General features: G+C 41.9%; 1 protein-coding gene and 1 long non-coding RNA gene across 5 annotated transcripts in view; one reads left to right on the top strand and one right to left on the bottom strand.

Moving 5' to 3' along the window:
- The first annotated feature begins 2138 nt into the window (after positions 1–2138).
- Positions 2139–18901, top strand: part of MYOF (myoferlin) — a 150335-nt gene continuing 133572 nt past the window's right edge. For 3 of the 4 annotated variants that reach the window (XM_081267375.1, XM_081267374.1, XM_081267373.1), the window contains exon 1: positions 2141–2416. In XM_081267375.1, coding sequence (XP_081123501.1) covers positions 2329–2416 — 88 coding nt within the window. In that variant the 5' untranslated portion in view covers positions 2141–2328. Of the gene's footprint in view, positions 2417–18901 lie in introns of all 4 variants that reach the window. The other variant, XR_014018918.1, reaches the window with a different exon arrangement.
- Positions 2582–18901, bottom strand: part of LOC308633951 — a 70062-nt gene continuing 53742 nt past the window's right edge. Inside the window, exons 2-3 of the long non-coding RNA XR_014018919.1 lie at positions 5058–5161; positions 2582–2736 (exon numbers count right to left, since the gene is read on the bottom strand). This is a non-coding gene — a long non-coding RNA (uncharacterized lncRNA). The remainder of the gene's footprint in view (positions 2737–5057; positions 5162–18901) is intronic.

The raw sequence follows: 18901 nt of genomic DNA, 5'->3' as shown, positions 1-18901 counted from the left end.
GGAAAGAAAGAAGCAAAGCAGGCATTATTTGCAAATTACATGATTATGATGAGAGAAAATCTGTAAGAATCTACTGCTGATTGCACCACTCACCAGCAGTGTGTGAGACTCCCTGTGGCGCTGCATTTTGTGGCACTTGGAAGTGTTGGGCCTTCCCATATTAGGCCATCTGGTGACTATAGAATAGTATCTCTTTGGTGTTGGAATTTACATTTTCCTGATTACTAATGAGGTTGAGTACCTTCTCATATTTTCATTTACCTATTTTTCCATTGAGCTCTGAGTGTTTTTCTTACTAATTTGCTGGAGTTGTTTATGTGCTCTAGACACTGGCCCTTTGTAGTTTGTGATTTTAGTATGATTGAATTTATCATTATTTCCTTTATAATTTTTTCCTATTAAAAAATACTTTCCTACCCTGAGATCATAGATGTTCTTCTGTATTATCTTTCAAGTTTTTATCTTCCTTATTTAAATTCCAACTATAATTTATTATATATCATGTAAGGTTAGAGATCATGTTTCTTTTCCCCACATGAATAGGTAAAATGCAAATTAAATATCCAATGAAATACTGCTATATGCTCACCAGATGACCACATCGGTAAAAATCTAACATTCTTTAGTGTAACAAAGGTGGAAGAACTACCAGAAGGCTCATACACCACCTGCGTTAGCATAAACACTGCAAGCACACTGGAATACAATTATAATTGCCCAGTAAAGGTGAAGAAATGCTTGCACTCTTTGCTCAAGCAATTCCACTAAAACTCTTTATGTGTCCACTAAACTCAGTAATGTTTAATGTGTTTAGCATTGGATAATTGGGTTCTTGCTTTATGTGAGGGTTTTTTTTTTTTTTTTTTAATCAATGCTAGGGATTGAACCCAGGAATGTTTATCAGTGAAGGACTACATCCCCAGCCCTTTTAAATTTTGAGGCAGGCTCTCCCTAAGTTGCTAAGACTGGCCTTGAATTTTCAATCCTCCTGCTTCAACCTCCAGAATTGCTGGGATTACAGGCACGTATGCCACCATGCCCAGATTGTGTAGGGCTTTGAGAAATTCACTGAGACAGAATTCTGTAGGTTAAAACATAGTTTTTCAGCACACTAGAAATGTTTGCTTACAGATGGGTCTTAGGTGTATGTTCATATGAAAAGAAATGAAAAGAAGTTCTATGTTTCTTTACCATGATTTGTCCTTTTAATCAGTGATAACCTGAGTTAAAGCCAACTTGCATTAATGATAAGGCTATGAAAATCATGAATAAGCATGGACTTCCAGGGTTTATATGTATAATTGACTGCGTGCTTCGTGCCAGTCCCCTTTATCTTACAACTTTATGTCTATATTACAGACAGGGAAACTGAGGAAGAGTAGTGGTTTTGAAACTTGCGGAAGTGATGTAGCTCCAAGAGGTAAAGTGGGGACTCATGTGTTAACCCCACATCTTCTCTTGTGACCTTCAACACCAGAATGTATTGCTTTACTGCTTCCTCTGGGACTGAAGGCACTACTCTACTCGGGGTAGGTCCAGAAACAGCTCCAAGAGCCACTTCCTTCATTTCCATTTTCATAGAAGACTGTTAGCAGCATTCAATGGGCCAGGATTTGATGGACCTTCTCTTCTGAAAGTAAATCCTTTTGTAACGCAAAGGATCAGCCCCGCAAACACCAATTTTTGTAATCCCGTACACCCCTGTGCCTGGATTGGGTTTATTTGCCATAGACAGTTGTTTCTTTGCCATACTGCAGGGGGCGACTTTTAACTGCTTTTCAAGAGCTGTCTGTAAGTGGTTGCCGAGTGGGTGTGTCCAACACTACGAGAAGAAATGGCAAAAGTAAGAATTTTTTTAAAACGACTAAGCAAAGTTTGAAAACTGCATGAAACTCAGTGAAGAATGAAAGAGGTGACAGAAAAGCAATGAATTCTGTTTCAAGATTTATTATTAAAAAGCAGCAACATTTAGTGGTTTCCTGACCTGCCTGCATTTATTAGCCAATTCCATTGAAGTTTCATTTGCTGCACAAAATTATTTTTCATTGAGGTTTTGTCCATTTCACTTCCACATTTTCTGAATTCATAAGTCGGTGCCTGCGGCACTGCGCAGACCCGGGGAGCGTGGGTATCAGTTTACACACACAGCCTTCAGTAAATATTCCGTCAGAGATCCACCCATTCGCTTTTCCCGCTTCGCTCTTCTCTGGGAGAAACCCTCCCTTTCCTCTGGGAGACAAATTCTGTCTCGGGTGGAGGGGCCGGAGCTCCAGCGCCGCGCCTTCCTAACTTCGTTCGCTGAAACTTACTTTCTGCCAAGCAAGAGCCATGCTCCGGGTGATCGTGGAATCCGCCAGTAACATCCCTAAAACGAAATTTGGGAAGCCGGATCCCATCGTTTCTGTAATTTTTAAGGGTAAGGAAAAGTTTTCTTCTCTTTCTGAAGCCCTGTGCCTGGGTCACATACTTTTAAAAGTCTGCCTTTAGTTGGCTGAGAAAGCACAGCCTGGGTAGGTCAGGGGAGAGGACTGTCTGCTGTGAAGGTTTTAGATTTTTCCCCAGGGCTTTGAGGCTCATTGAATGACCTGATATCTTAGTTTTAATAGTGTGATTTCGGTAAACCCTTGGGAGAAAATGCTTACTTGCTAATCCCTTAACTTCAGGTGTCAGTAAAGTCTGCGTGGGTTCAAAGTGAGAGTTTCAACAGTCTTGCATGCATTTTTCAGTTTTCTCTGCCTTGGAGAAAGGGATAAATAGGAAAAAGAAGCCATTAAATAAACTGTTGGAGGAACCATTACTCTATTAAGCAGCCCCATGCTATTTTTATTGTCACTGGGCTTCTGGTGGGTTAGGTGAAGTTAACTTTTTGAATTAGTTTGTTTTTGCCTTATTTTGTGCCTCTTTGTACTTGTTCTCCATTTCTAAGTGGTTTTGGGGGTTTTCATAGGTTCTGTACCTTTTAAACTGCTTAGAGAAGGAGCTTTGAACAGCACGTAGGTGGCTTGGGGATCTGGTTCTATCTTGTTGAATGACCTTGGGCAAGTGACTTCATTTCTCTGAGTTTTTCTTCTGCAATACCGGAGAGGAAAGTTTAGACTAGATCATCTTAAAAAGGCCCATTGTACTTGCAAGCATATTTTTCTGTAACATTTAATAGTGATGGCAGTGAAGGGGGTCGGGTGTGGCTGGTATGATGGCCTGTCCCCAGGCAGTGTGATTTTTTTGGCTTTGGCTGGAGAGGTGTGTCTAAATCTGGGCTTGGGGGCTTTACACTTTTTCTGTTTGCCCATTTCTGTTTGGTCATGATAAGATTGCCAGCTCACTTCTTGGCAGGGGTCAGGGATGAGGCAGAGAGAGTGGGAGTTTTGATAGGCACATTTCCTGACTGCTCCTCTACCATTTTCCTCTTCCTCTAGGAGCTTGCCTACTTCTCTCTTATAATTTCTGGATAATGGATCCCTTTCTCGGTTCTTGTTTCCGTTATTTATCCCTAGTTTTATTCTTAAACCTTTAATTCTCAGGATGAGCAAGAAAATGAAAGATCTGAAGACTTTCCTCCTCCTCCTCCTCCTCCTCCTCCTCCTCCTCCTCCTCCTCCTCCTCCTCCTCCTCCTTCTTCCTCTTCTTCCTCCTCCTTCTCCTTGGACAGGAGACTGAAGCCAGGTTCTTGCACTTGTTAGGCAATCAATCTACCACTGAGCTACATCCCCAGGCCTTTTTAAATTTAAATTTTATTTTGAGATAGTATCTGACTGAGTTGCCCAGGCTGCTTGAACTTGAGATCATATTGCTTCAGCTTTCTGGGGAGCTGGGATTACACATGTATAATGCTGTACCTGGTCAAAATTTGTATTCTTAAACTAGGATGTGGTTTAAACATCTGGCCAGCGAATATCTTGTAATCATGTTATGTCAGAGTTCATTTGCATGTATTAGTTATTTTCAAATCTTTTTTTTTATACTAGGGATATAACATGGAGTGTTTGCATCCTTCACCATTGGCATGTAAAGACATGTAAAAATATATTGGGCTCAATCTGGTGATGTCATTGTTTAAAGCAAACGATATAGATTATAAAGGAGTTAGAACTAACGTTATTGAAATCTGATTTGTCAGATGTATATGTCTTAGTTAAAATTTTTAAATGACTAAACCTATGTCTAAGGCTCTGAACATAAAAAACACGTAGTGGAAAATGGAAAAACTAATGGGAAAATATAGTCTATCCAAACAATTGCATTTGCTAGATTATTTAACTTTAATGTCTTTTCTGGTATCTTTTGGTTGTATACATGGAAAGGTAAAGTCATTCATTCATTCATCTAACAAGCAATCTGACACATGAAAGAACATTGAACTCAGTGTAGGAACATCTGGACAACAGCTGACTTTTTAGCTAAGTATATGATGACCTTAGTTAACCCAGATTTAACAGCTGGATCTCAAATTTCTCAGCTATGGAATAGAGGGGATGGATTCCATGTATTGAACCTAAGCTCTCAGCAAGACATGGGAGATGTTCCTTAGGTGCTGGAGGGGTTATAGCAATGAATATGGCATTTTTCTTGCTTTCAATCTTCCCCAGTGGCTTACAATACTAGTGATAGCAAATCCTTCCCAGTTGTGCCCCTCACAACTTTGAGCATTGTATAAAATTAAGTAATATTAAGTCTTAATAGTTCTGAGGATACTTACATTATATCATGATAATGTTTATCACCGGAACTTGGAGCAAAGCCAGATGTGCATTGTGGTGTGGAGTGGGGTAGCGTGTAGTTTGGAAGATATAGAAGCCCTAAGAGAATATCAGTGTGTCACCAAAGAAAGTCCATGTGTTAACTGAAATGTGTAAACATTTTGCCTCTTGAGTACATAAAGCAGACAGATCCGAGCAGTAAGCAGCTCTTCTCAGACCATAAGATGACAGGAAGCACAGCCAAGAGGTGTGTTAGTGCTTGTGTAGACACTGTGGGGCTGTGTTAGTCATTTTTCTGTTACTTTAACAACTAACCCTAGATGATCAACTTATGAAGAGACCAGATTTATTTAGACTTACAGTTTTGGAGGGTCCAGTCAATGACTGAGCAGATCTATTACTTGTAGACCTTTAACGATGGTGTCAGAGAGTACATCATGGTTGGGGCAGGTGGCAGAGCAAACCTTCTTACATCATGGGGAAGAACAAAGAGAGAGAGAGAGAGAGAGAGAGAGAGAGAGAGAGAGAGAGAGACAGACACACACACACACACACACATTCAGGGCCCCAACAATCTCTTCAAGCGCATACCACCAAAGATCTAAAACCTCTTACTAGGGCTTACCTCTTAAAGTTTCTACCTTTTCCCAATTACACCACAGAAAACAAACCTGTAACATGTGCTTTTTGGGGGACACCTGTCCAAACCATAGCAGAGACTGTAGCTACACTGCAGCTGAGAATGTGCTGTACTGACAACCAACTGATTTGGAATTGACCTCAGTCTTTTGTGTTCAGGCTCATCTGAGGCCTGAACACAAAAGTTGCTCAAGGTCTGGTATGAGCCAGGAGGATTTGGGGGCTACTGCAATCTCTGTTGTGCAACTGTCATTGGTATTTAGTGGGGCCCAAGTAGATTATGGAAGCCACCAGGCTTCTCTCTCTTTTTTTTTTTTTACTTCCTTGTCCATGCATCAGGTCAATGAATCAGCTCTGATCTTAAGGCCAGAAGGCCTATGAGCCAGAGGTGGCCTTTCTCTCTTGAGTTCCACGTAGGTAGCTGAGCTACAAAGCCAAATCCAGCAGGAAGTAGACTACACAGGCTTCTGGGACCTCTATCAACCCTAAGACATTACTATTTTCCAAGACATGACAGGTTTAAAAATTTTTTAAACTTAAATAATACAATATTTTTGAACCTTTTAAAAAAATTTGCATTGTATTATTTTTCTATGATTTCAGACTTACAGAAAAGTTGCAAAAGGTTTATACACATATACATAGAGAAAGAGGAAAAACTGGAACAAAGATTCCTGGTTTCTATGAATCCTGCAGATTCCTAACATGTCAAAATTTTACTACATTGTCTTTATTCTCTCTCCCATGTTCACTTTGTTATACATATCACATACACATATTCATACATAAATGCAAACTTACATATATAGAGAGAGAGTCTGAAGCATTAGGGTAAAAGGACATCATATCTTCAAGCTATTCTTAAAACAGTCAGAGAAAAAAACTCACACATCAGTTAACAATGGGGACATATTCTGAGAAATGTGTCACCACTCAGCTATGAACACAGCTATGATGTCACTACGCAAGATTATCTTATGGGAACACCATCATATATACAGTCTGTTGTTGGCTAAAATATCATTACTGACTGGGCATAAAATCATTTTTTAAGTAAAAACTAATGCGTGTAGGGGATAGGAAAGGTAGAAGAATACAACAATTACTAATAAGGCATTATGTAAAATTGTGGATGTGTAACCGACGTGATTCTGCAATCTGCATTTGGGGTAAAATTGGGGGTTCATAACCCACTTCAATCTAATGTATGAAATATGATATGTCAAGAGCTTTGTAATGTTGTGAACAACCAATAAAAAAAAATTAAAAAAAAACCTAATGCGTGTAAAAATAAAGCAAATGAACAATCCAAAAGGGATTATATGTTCCCACCCCATCCTCCCTACGCTTTCTGTCTTCCACAATTACTACCTGCTGACTGATTTGATTTAAATATTTCTCAGTCTTGTGCTATAGACATGCAAGTCACTGCTACCTGCTAGCAACAATACAGCAGTGGATGTCCGTGAAGTGCCATTTTTGTGAATGTTTGCCTTGCTGAAGGACTGACTCTGTTGTCTATGGTCTTGCGTGAGTGGATATTGCCATGAACTTCCATTTCCCCTTTGGCTCCTCCTTGTTCTGTGTCAAATCTCTTGAACAGTTGGTCCAGAGGAACTTTCTTGTATACTTTATATTGTTGTGCATTCATGATGTGGCAGCATGTGGCAACATTACATTCATAAACAATGTTCATTTCCTGGAGAAAGTGGTGGTTGCCACTGTAGCAGTTTCCTCATTCTGTCTATTCCATCTGCCAGCATTTTCTCTTGCTTCTAGCTTCCTGCAGATCTTTTCTTGGAGAGATGACTGCTGCTACTGTCTAAATGGCCACCAAGTGTTAGGTTATTACTTATTTTTTGAGATTCTTATTATTTCATTTGGACTTTTTTGTTTTTAAATATCAGGGATCAAACCCAGGGATGCTTTACCACTGAGCATCCCCAGCTCTTTTTATCTTTTATTTTGAGACAGGGTCTCACTAAGTTGTTGAGGTGCTCACTAAATTGCTGAGGCTGGCTTTGAACTTGCAATCCTCCTTCCTCAGCCTCCTGAGCCACTAGGATTACAGGTGTACACTACCATGATTGGCTTTACTTGGACATGTTTTGGGAGTGCAAGCCTAGATATTTCTATAACCTCCTTCTAATTAGTGTGTCAAACTTTGTAGTCTTCAGTAAACCACTTTACCTTCCTGAGAATCCTTTCTTCTTCTTTCAAAAAATGGGGCAAGCCGGGTGATGTGAGTGCAACTCAGGAGGCTGAGGCAGGAGGATCTCAAGTTGGAGACTAAGCATGGCCTCAAGCAACTTAGTAAGATTCTGTCTTAGAAAAGAAAAGAAAAGAAAAAAGGTTGGGACATAGCTTGGTGGCAAAGCACCCCCAAGTTCAATCCCCAGCACCAAAATATATGGGTCAGTAATGGCTTACCGGAAAGGGAATAATTCTATAGAGATCCTCAAAGGCTGTGATTTATCCAATAAAGACTTATCACTTCTCTATTTTTAATTAAATTATCATTTCTCTATTTTTAATTAAATTAACTAAATAATTTATTTGTGGTACTTGGAATTGAACCCAGGGCCTCACTCATGCTAGACAAGTGTTCCAGCACTAAGCTTACATCCCCAGCCCTGAGACTTGCCTATTTTTAGCAAGAATCATTTTATTATTTGAAATTGTACAGTTGATTTTTTTTCCACTTAAGGACATTAACACTGAGAGGAAACAAACAAACCATATATATATTCTTATTCCCTATTTTAAAAAATTGGTTTTGAATGTGCTTGTTTTGGTTGACACACAATAATTACGTATTAGTGGGGTTCAGTGCAACATTTCAGTATATGCATATAATGTGTAATGTTCAGATCAGGATAAATGGCAGATCTATCACCTTGGACATTTTAAAATTCTGTGTTAGGAATATTCAAAATCCTGAATACTTTTTGGAAAAAACACTTTCATAGAAGCACAAAAGCTGCCAGATTCCATCTAGAACCATTGGAGTATGATGGGAGAAAGAGCTCATGGATCTCGTTCACTGTGGTCTGTGAAGGCTCTCAGTGAATTACCCACATAGAAATTTGGTTACCCAGGACACCTCAAGGAACTAGTCCAGAAAATTTCCACAGCTCAAATGAGAGCCACGGCATTCAGGTACTTTAGTAGGACCAGCGTATTGTATTGACAAAACACTCAGGAAGGCAAAAGTGTTTCATCTACTGAGTCATTCTGGTCACTTCCGGGAGAACAGGGCTTGGAGACTCACCGCTAAAGGACAGCGGCCCCACCCTGTCAAAGAATAGAAACTCTCAAAGGTACACTTCCCAAAGGCACATTCTGAGACTCTCAGCCATTTACAAAGTCCCAGTAGCCTTTTAGAAATTGATTAATATGCCTTGTTTTCCCTTTCCTCCTCCACAGCATATTTTACCTTCATCTTCTCAGCCAGAGATGTTGATATTTTTCGGGTTTTATGTTTCTTTTCAGATTATTGATGAGTTTTTCCATCCCCCTAGGATCTGGCCCTGTCACGAGGCATGGTGTTTTTATAATTTCTGCAAACCTGACACATCATTGATGTTTTATATATATATATATATATATATATATATATATATATTAGGTATCGCCCCTGAAAGCAAAGAGCTGGCTGGAGATTGGAGACATCTTGGTGTAATAAAGTCATTGATTCTTAGTTGTGAAAGGGACCATGGGAAGCTAGCCAAGCTCCTCATTCAGCCAGAATTACACTTACTGTTCTCTCAGGTGCTTTGTGGATGAGACTTGGCAAAGAGCCACTTCACACATTCCTGAACCCTGAACACAACCAGTTCCCAGCACCTGCTATCCAGGAGCAAACTAGTGTCTTAACACTTTGCATTCTTGTTCCCAGTGAGAAAAATGTGTTGAAAATTCCTGTGTGAAGCATTCAATGGTCTATAATACACACACTACTCATAACGCCATGATATGACACTAGTTACCTTACCCACTGTGTGATTTCCATTCAACAGCTGTTCTGTTGGACAAGGGTGTACTCTGAACACAGTTCTCACTAAGAAATAACTATGGGACATCTGGTAACGTAAGCCTTATCAGCTAACTTCTTATTGGGCGTTAGAATGCAAAGACTCTGAGCTTTGGAGCCTGGGATGCCTGCATGAGGATTCTAGTTGCTACCTCTTGCCACCTAGTTATTCATGATCAAATACAATCTCCAGCCTCAGTGTGTTTTAATAAGGCTTCCTATCTCCAAGAGTTGTTTGAGGATCAAATGAAGATACATGTGACTTTACACACGGGAATCCCTAAATTGCCCTAAATTTATTTGATAACAGTTACTTCAGTATGTAAGGAAACCAAGGCTTGAAAAATACTCATGACATGATTCTAGATCCAGAAGACCAACTAGTTAGAACTCTTGGATGAATTAGGAGAATAGACATGCCAAAATTATAATTTAAAATTAGATGGAAGAGTGAAGAGCTTTGTGAAGAAAGTGTCATTTGACTTGGTCTTAAAGGATGAAAAGAAGACATAAAGAATGGGGAAAAGAACTTTCCAGGTTTGGGAACAGCACAGAAAGTCCAGAGGCCATGTTCCTCTGTGGTGAGGTTGACCATGGGGCCTGGTATGGCCACGGCTTGCACTGGACTTGTCAACCACTGGGGAGCCCCCAGGCAGTGATATATGAGTAACTGATGAGAAATAGTCAGGGAGACAACTTAGAAAGTTTACAAGTTGAGACAAATGTTTCCCAGGGCAGAGGGAGGTCATTCTTGGGCTGGAATCAGAAGGAACTAATAAAGGAAAGTTACCAAGGAGGAAGCTGATTGAATTAAATCAATAAGAAAACATATTAGGCAGACTGAGCAGGCCCTCCCTCCTCACACTGCCTGGCCTCCTCTCAGTCAGGTGGGCGGCACTGTAAGAGGTCAACATGGGGGCTTTAGCCGCCTGAGACAGGAGGGAAGGAGGCCATCTGGAGATAGAAGAAAGGCTTAGAATTTGACAGTGATATTTGAAAACCAATTTTCTGTCTTCCCAAAGGTCAAGCTAAGATGAGGGTCTCATACATAGAAGATCCTCCTCTCTCTCTGCCACTGTTGGACCCAGGACGGAAGGTGTCATGGTCTGGAATTGTTTAATGACAAGGGACACACTCAAGCTGGTTCAAGAAAATCTTGGGAGTTTTTCTAAAGTTAGAGAGAAATCTCTCAGAATCCAAATCCTGGGCCTCACGGGAGACATCATCATGTCCGGCAAGAAGTCATTAGTACCCTCTCCCTCTCTCCCAGAGACTGTGTAGCCTCAGGCCTCAGTTTTTCTCTGTACGGGCAGCCTTTACCTCTCTGCACATTGGCTACCTTACTGAGGCCTCTTGTGTGGGTTTTGGGTCACCACCAGGTGACTTGATCCTGACTGGACCCTAACTACACTGTTAGTGTCTCCTCATTGAGGTCTTTGAGAGACAGACTCTAGTTGGCTCCATTTTGATCATATGTTCATACCTGGTCCAATCAGCTGTGGTTAAAGGACATGGAAGCCCAGGACAAACAGGTATACCAGATGTGTCTAATGCACAGGATGAGCTTCTGAGGGACTAGAACTCAGTCCATCTCCTAGTTCAAGGATTTGACCTGTTCTTTGCTCTGTTTTTTTGTTGTTGTTGTTGTTGTTTTTTTGTACCAGGGATTGAGCCCAGGGTTACTTTACCATTGAGGCATATCTCCAGCCCTTTTAAATATTTTACTTAGAGACAGGGTCTCACTGAATTGCTTAGGGTATTGCTAAATTACTGAGGCTGGCTTTGAACTTGTGATCCTCCTGCCTCAGCCTCCCGCCTCAGTCTCCCAAGCTACTGGGATTACAGGTTTGCACCACTGTCCTGGCTCTTTGCATCTTTAATCTGCTAATTGACCTAACATCCCACATGAAGAGACTCCTTTTTTTCTATGATCAACACAATATATGGAAAAGGATGACCTTAGGAATAGGCAGGTTAAATATCATTTCTGGTTTTATTACTAGGAAATTGTCACTGGGCAACTGTATTTCTGAACCTTCATTTCCTCATCTATCAAGTGGGGGGGATAGGATATAATTCACAGAAATAATGTAAGGACGGGGCTGTGGTTGTGGCTCAGAAGTAGAGCAGCCACTTGGTGTGCATGAGGCACTGGGTTCCATTCTCAGCACCACATAAAGTAAAATAAAGACATTGTGTCCACCTATAACTAAAATTAAATATTAAAAAAAGAAACAGTGTAAGGATCAATAGAGAGAAAATATCTAAAGCTCTTACCATAGAGCCTGGCACATAATTGTTATATGACAGATGCTCCTTTTATACCCATTCCTTTCCCACTGCTAGGATCATACAGAACCCTAACGGACCTTTCTGAGCAGTGGCCCAGGCTTAGATTTCAAAATAAGTGGGAAGCCCTTTGGTTGTGGCTGCACAGGCATCTTGAAGGCAGAGCCCATGTCTTATTTATTGATAAGAGTGCACCATGGCCTCTCAAATAGGCACATAGTGGGTTCTTTGTTTTTAGCTGTGGTAAAAGATGCATAACATTTATAATCTTAACCATTTTAAAGCATACATTTCAACCATCAACAACACCATCCATTCACCAACAGAACGCTTCACCTTGTAAAACTGAAATTGTGTCTGTACCCATTAAATAATAACTGCCCATTCCCATTATCCCTAACCTCTGGCAGTGACCATTCTTTTTATCCCTATGAATTTGACTACTCTAAGCACTTCATATAAGTGAAATCAAACAGTATTTGTCCTTTTGTGCCAGACTTATTTCACTGAGCATAATGCCTTCAAGGTTCATTCATGTAGCAGTATCTCTCGGAATATTCTCCATTTTTAAGGCTGAATAATATTCCATCGTAAGTATATAGCACATTTGGTTTATCCATTCATCCGCTGACGGGTGCTATAATAAATAATTCTACTACAAACAATGGTACAAGTACCTGTGTCCCTGATTTCAGTTCTTTGGGACATGTACTAACATCCTGAAGAGCTGCTCTACTGTTTCCCACAGCTGCAGCACCATTTTACATTCTTAGAAGCTGTGCATGCACAAGAGTTCCAATTTCTCCACATCCTTGACAACACTTTTGTTATTTTCTGGTTTTAATAATGGCCATCCTAATGACTATGGGCACAGTAGATTCTTAGCAAATCTCCACTGACTTGGACTTTCAGCTCACACTTGCCTTGTTAGCTCTGAGTGACAATGGCTGCAGTTTAGCCGGCCTTTTGAGGTCCATGTGACCAAAGTTGTGCTGGGTACCATAGCACAGCTGAAGGCATGTGGGAAATAGCCTTGGTCCCCTGAAGTACCAGGTCTTTTTGTTGGTCTGGGCTCCTGAGGACAGGGCTGGAACCAGAGTTCACCCTGCTCCTCCCAGAAGCACATTGTGGGGAGATCAGTTTTCCTAAATCAGTTGCCCTGACATGCTCTCTCTCCTGACATCCTCTACTCCTTTGTGGCTTATTGAATTTACACCGACCCTTTCCATTAGACCACAAGCTTTGTGAGAACAGGGCCCATGTCACTTTCCCTAGCACCTGGCTTGATGCCTGGTATACAGTAAATAATCAATAATAAGTTACTGAATGAATGATTGTGGCTCTTCTACTCATTTGGATCAGGGATTCATGGACCATAGGCACCATATGAGACCAGATCTCTATGCCCACAAACTACAAAACTGATCTTAAGTATTTAAGACTTCAGGTTTCCACCGGCTGGTTGGAATCCATGAGCTGCATCTCAACAAAAGCTGAAAGTCAGAGGAGCCCCAGCCTACCTCTGACCTTGACATAGGCTTTGGTCTTAATTAATGGCATGGAACCTGCAGTGGGGATATGATCTTCCTCTAAAGGTTATAAAAATAAATAACATGATGTACTTAAGGTGTCCAGACTTAAAGTAGATGTTTATTCTCCCTCCACTTCTTGAAGTCTGCCTCCCTTTGCACATTGCCAAATGAAAAATTAGTGCCCCTGGTTATGTGCTAAAGAAATAGAAAGATTACAAATCTAGTTAGGGTAGCCATACAGGACCTTTAAGCTCCTGTAAAGGGTGAAGCTGTAAGTCTGGAAAAGAGGTCTAGACTGGGTTCACATTGTGTCTAAACAACTAGTCAGTTTGGTGAAAATAAAACAGACTTTTTAAAAAGCTTTATTCACCAATCACTTTCTATATGTGGAAGATTATTAGTGCAACATGTTCACAAGAACCTCCTATGATGGGGGAAATGGTCAAGATCTGCCCTGTCCAATGTGGTAGCCACTAGCCACATGTGAATATTGATCACTAAAAGGTGGCCACTGTGACCAAGAGACTGAAAATTTAATATTAGTTTTAATTAATTTTAATGCACATAGCCACATGTGCTTATTGAAGACCTAAGCAGGCAGCACAGATAGCAACAGACAGCCACAGTAGCCCAGTCCAGGCTGCCCACTCACTGTGGCCCAGCACCTGTGGACCTCACTTGCCTTATCTGTAAAACGGAGTGGTAATAGTCCCAACTGCAAGCAAGGTGCAGGGATTGGCATGAGTACAGTGTAAGCACATAGGAAGGTCTACGCAGTTATTTTGATCTTCTAGAGACTGTGGGCTGGATGCACAACCCGAGTAATAACAATTACTTGGCCTTCCACCATTTATTCAGCTCTTACTCTGTGCACACACCTGCATGTAGTACCTAACCCTCATTTCATTCTTAGGAAGAAGGTGTTGTTTTATCGCCATTTTTTCTATGGGGGAGCTGGGGCAGAGACAGGGCAGGGTTTTACTAGATTCCAGACTGTATTTGCAGAGCTCAGGATGAATGAGGAGATGGCACAGTACCTGGACCACAACCACCACCGAGTCAAGTGAATGCTTCCGCCCCCTTCACTGATAGAGTTGTTCAGTGTGGGGGACATTTGGATCCAGTCTGCAGGAGGAAGAAAGTGCACGAAGAACAAAAGAATTCTATAAAAAGAAAAGAAAAACAAAACCCAACCCTCCTGGGCTGAGCTTGCCACAGGGTAATGAAACCTTTATGGCTTGCAGTGACTCAGAGGCTCAGAGGTGACATAGCTTAGGAGTGAATCAGTTCCGCTGGTAATCACATTTGAGCCATTTTATCAGTGGGAACTAAAAACCTAACAGTGTATGTAAAGTATTAAAAATCTAATATTTAACTGTCAGGATGAGGTGTCATTTCATTTTACGTATTTGCTGGTTTGTTACCTTGATCATCTTTTTCATCCTAATAGTAAAGCTTAGAAATTGGAAAAAAAATTTCCCCTTATCTTTCTTTCTTATGCAAATAACATAAAAAGTTATATTTTTTGCTTATCCTTCCTCACTGTCTGAATTCACTGCCTAGCTACTTCCTGTCTCTCCCTGATTTGTGTTGTTGCTGCTTTCTCCTTTCAAACATGCATCCATTCAAAAAGCAATGATGGAGGCTTAGGCACAGGCCCCAAGAATTTAACCCAGGGACGCCCAACCACTGAGCCACATTCTCAGATTTTTTTTTTTTAATTTTTGAGGCAAATTCTCTCTAAATTGCTTAGGGCCTCACTAAATTGCTGGGGCTGGCTTCAAACTTGTGATCCTCCTGCCTTAGCCTCTGAAGTCACTGGGATTACAGGCATGCACCACTGCACCTGGCTGAGCTAGACACCCACCTTATGATGGCTTCCCATAGTGACATGCTTTGTGAAAGTCACCCCTCTCAGACCCCTTACATTGTATAAAATATTTTCATAGGATTGATCTTCCCAACACCAGGTGGTGATGAAGACAGGTATTTATACCCCCTTATTCAGGTGAGTGTATTGAGACTCAGAAAGATCAAGGGAGGTCAAAGATGCATAGCCCACAAGAGGCAGGGAATAAACAGAACCTGGGTCTTGAGATTCTTAGTCCAATACATTTTACCACTGCTTAGAAAAATGCATGGCTCGCTTTCCCTGTGCTTGACATCTCTCTTGCTTTAGTTCTACCCTCTGTCCCTGTCCCAGGCTCCACTGACAGACAACAGCCCACAAACACTCCTGACTCCCAGCACTCCTGCAGGTTTGCAGCAAACAACCAGCTCACTAAAGAGCCCAGAGGTCAAAGCCACTTACAGCATAGGAGGGAGGTCTGAGGAGAGTGGAATAAAACTGCTGACAATAGCGAAAATCCTGTTTAACAAGATTATGGAATGTCAGCATCTTAGGCCCAGGGCCCATGGAGCTCGTCCTTTTCTGCTTAAAAGGGATGGGATCTAATTTTCAAGATTTTTGACTCGTTCTTTGCTTTCAGAATTATTTTGTGTGACTGTTGAATCATGCTTGTCTGATGGAAGCCATTGCAGGTTGTGCTTCTAACCCAACATATAGCAATGTCCCTTGCATCCTGGGCACTTTCTTGCTTTCTCACTTGATCCTTCCTCTGCCAGTGGACTTTTTAATCCCCTTGTTATAGGACGTTCAGGCCTAGAAATGCCTTCTGGACCTCATCTCCTCTGTGGAGTTAGCAAATTTGTCAAGAACCAGCCTTAATTCATTCTCTATAAATTAGGTCTCAGAAACATGCCACCCAGAAGCTGGAGTGGCTAGGAGTCTCAGGAAGCAGAACGCCTACATTCAAATTCTGGCTTTGTTTCTTGAGAGCAGGTGGCTCTGGACATGCAACTTAACCTTATTATGCCTTGAAATAAGAATAATGATAATAGGTGACATCTACCAAGCTCTTAGAAGAGTGTGTGGCAGATTACAAGTCCTATATATGGTAGCTATTATTCCTGGCATTAGATAGCAATTTTTATTAATGAATAAATCTGGACATAGGAAGTAGCCCAAAGTCACACAGCTGATAATGACTGAAAAAGCCGCAGGTGGCCCTGGAGTTAAGAGGACAATGGGAAATGAAGCAGACTTGGGACTAAAGCTCGACTCTGCCACTTAGTAGTTCTGTGATCTTGGAGCAAGTCAGTTAACACCACTGAGCCTCAGTCTCTTCATCTGTCAAATGGGCATGCTGACACTTCCCGTGTTTAAAGTACCTGGCCCAGAATGGATGCTCACACACAAGATCATCACCGCAGCAGCCAATTCAGGTGTCTGGCTCCACCTGAGCCCTGCAGGTGGCACAGCCAGGATGGAACTGCTCCCTAGGGTTGGCTTTCAGGGAATAGCTTCCATGAGTCTTTCAAATTGACAGGCCTCACTGCAGTTGCCTGGGAGGATCTGGGTTTGATTTGAGAACTTGCTCTCCTGGAAGGGTATCTCCAGAGGCCTGTGGGGCATGGGGTGCAGAAAGGGGAGCAGGAACCTCGCCTGCCTCTGCCTGGGCGTTCCTCTGTATCAGCGCTATCAGCAGCTGCTAAAGAAATGTACAAAACAGCCTTTCTTGGTATCATGGGTCCCACTTGGCCCAAATGTTTTTCTCCTGGAACCCGTTTGGCAACATCGTTCCAGAGCACTGGAGCAGACAGGGTTGGAAAGCGTGAAGTCAGAAATACTACTCCAGTAGGTTCCCCTGGGTAGTCCACATGACTCTGTGCCCTTCCCCTCCCCTGTCCCTCTCAAGTCCTGAGGGATGAGACATCTCCTGCTTACCCTTCCCAGAGCCATCTCTGGGCCCTAGTTATTGTGGAAATTACCCCATGGTCATGGCTGCCAGGCTATCTGCCAGGGAGGACGTCGCTGCCCACATGCCAGCTGCCCCAGGCAGCCTCTGAGGCCTGGAATGGAGCCACGTGGAAATTATTCCATTAGGGCAGTCCCTGCCTCACTGGGCACACCCTTTTATACAATAGGGAACCCTGCAGTATGCAAAAGGAGGCTGCTCTGTTGCCATAATGAGAAATCATCTAATAGCTCATTTGTTTAGTGCTTTCTGTAGGCTGGGGGTTGAGCACTTTGTATTCAAGCTCTAACTTAATCATGAAAGCAACCATGGTCATAATACTTATGTGAATTTGTAAAGTCCAGTTCACTTAAATCATGGAGAAATTATCTAGTAAGCATTGGCTGAGGGCTGGGGGTGGATAACAATATTAATAAAATATACTCCCAGTCTTCAAAGAGTAACTGCTTAGCCTTAATCCTCCAATGTTGGAAACTGCTCTGTGTCTCTTATCTGCCAGGTTTGAATTCCAGCTCTGTCACTTTCTAACTGGAATAAGTTACTGAATCTCTCTGTGCCTTGGTTTCCCCCTTTGTAACTGGGCATGATCATCATAGAACTTAAGTTGTTGTGAAGATTAAATGAGATAACTCATGGAAAGTACTAGGAGCTCTGACTGGTTCAGAGCACTGAATAAATGCTAGCCACATGTGGATGGGCTTCAGGGGGTCTGTGAAATTTTAGGCAAATGGTGGATGAATTGATGTGTGACTGTTCATCTCTCAGAAGAAAGAGGCCTTGACCTGGGAACCTGAAAAAGGTGAAATACTCCTGACATCAAGTTCAGATGCACGGCTGATCCTGGAGACCCGGTTGATTCACTTTACCTACTGAGGAAGGCTTTGAAAACAGCACTCGCTTCTTTTCCTTGAGCCATTTCAGAAAGACACCACAATCTAACCACTCAGGATTTGGGGACACCTCCTGAGTTTCATGTCGCACTAAACTTGGAGGACACTTTAGATATTATCTCATCTAAAGTCACCAGTTTACACATAAGAAGTCTGAGCTGGTGATTGAGTTTTACTTCTTCCAAAGACAATAGCTCAAAAAATGGAGAGTTCACTGATTTCCAAGTCCGGTCAGGAGAGGTGGGCCAACACCTGTCCTTTTCCCTTCAGGATTATCAGAATCAGAAGGATATGGTGTATTTGAAAGGACATAAAAATGTGTTACCATTGTAGGTGTTATTATTTCCATGGGCTCCTGCTGTTATTGGTTAGGTTAGACAGGATTCTCCAGAGAAACAGAACGAATAGAATGCATCAGTGAGTGTGTGTGTGTGTGTGTGTGTGTGTGTGTGTGTAGAGAGAGAGAGAGACAGAGAAGGGAATGAGCTTCTGTGGGGACTGGCAAGTCTGAAATTTGTGGTGCAGGCCAGCAGTCTGGAAACTCAGGCAGGGTTTCTATGTTAATGGTGTTGAGGTGGAATTTCTCCAGGAAACATCAGCTTTTACTCTTAAGGTCTTTGACTGTTTGTTTGAATGAGGCCCACCTACATTATAGAGGGAAAATCTCTTACTGTAAATCAGCTGATGGTAAAGTGTTAGTCACATCTCTACATCATAGCTGGCCACCTGGCACAGAAGTGGCAGTTAGTCTTGGGAGACCTGAACTGCAAGGCTCTTGTGTACTGTCTGGTCGGTGACCAGCAAAGGAAAGGGCTCCGTGAAGAGGGTGAATTGGCTGTTCAGTCCCCTGGGGACCTCATTCGGGTTAATCACTGCATTTACGTTAATCACTGCACTGTTGACCTTCACAGAACCTAGTGAGAGGCAGGCGTAGCTAATCAGAAAACAGGAAACGTCCCGAAGAATGCCCTCAGTCTTGGTCCAAAGTTTCTGCATTTGAGTC

The sequence above is a fragment of the Spermophilus citellus genome (genome assembly GCF_964194105.1).
Source record: "Spermophilus citellus genome assembly, chromosome: 15".
Lineage (NCBI taxonomy): Eukaryota > Metazoa > Chordata > Mammalia > Rodentia > Sciuridae > Spermophilus > Spermophilus citellus.
This window is presented reverse-complemented; position numbering and strand designations above follow the sequence as displayed.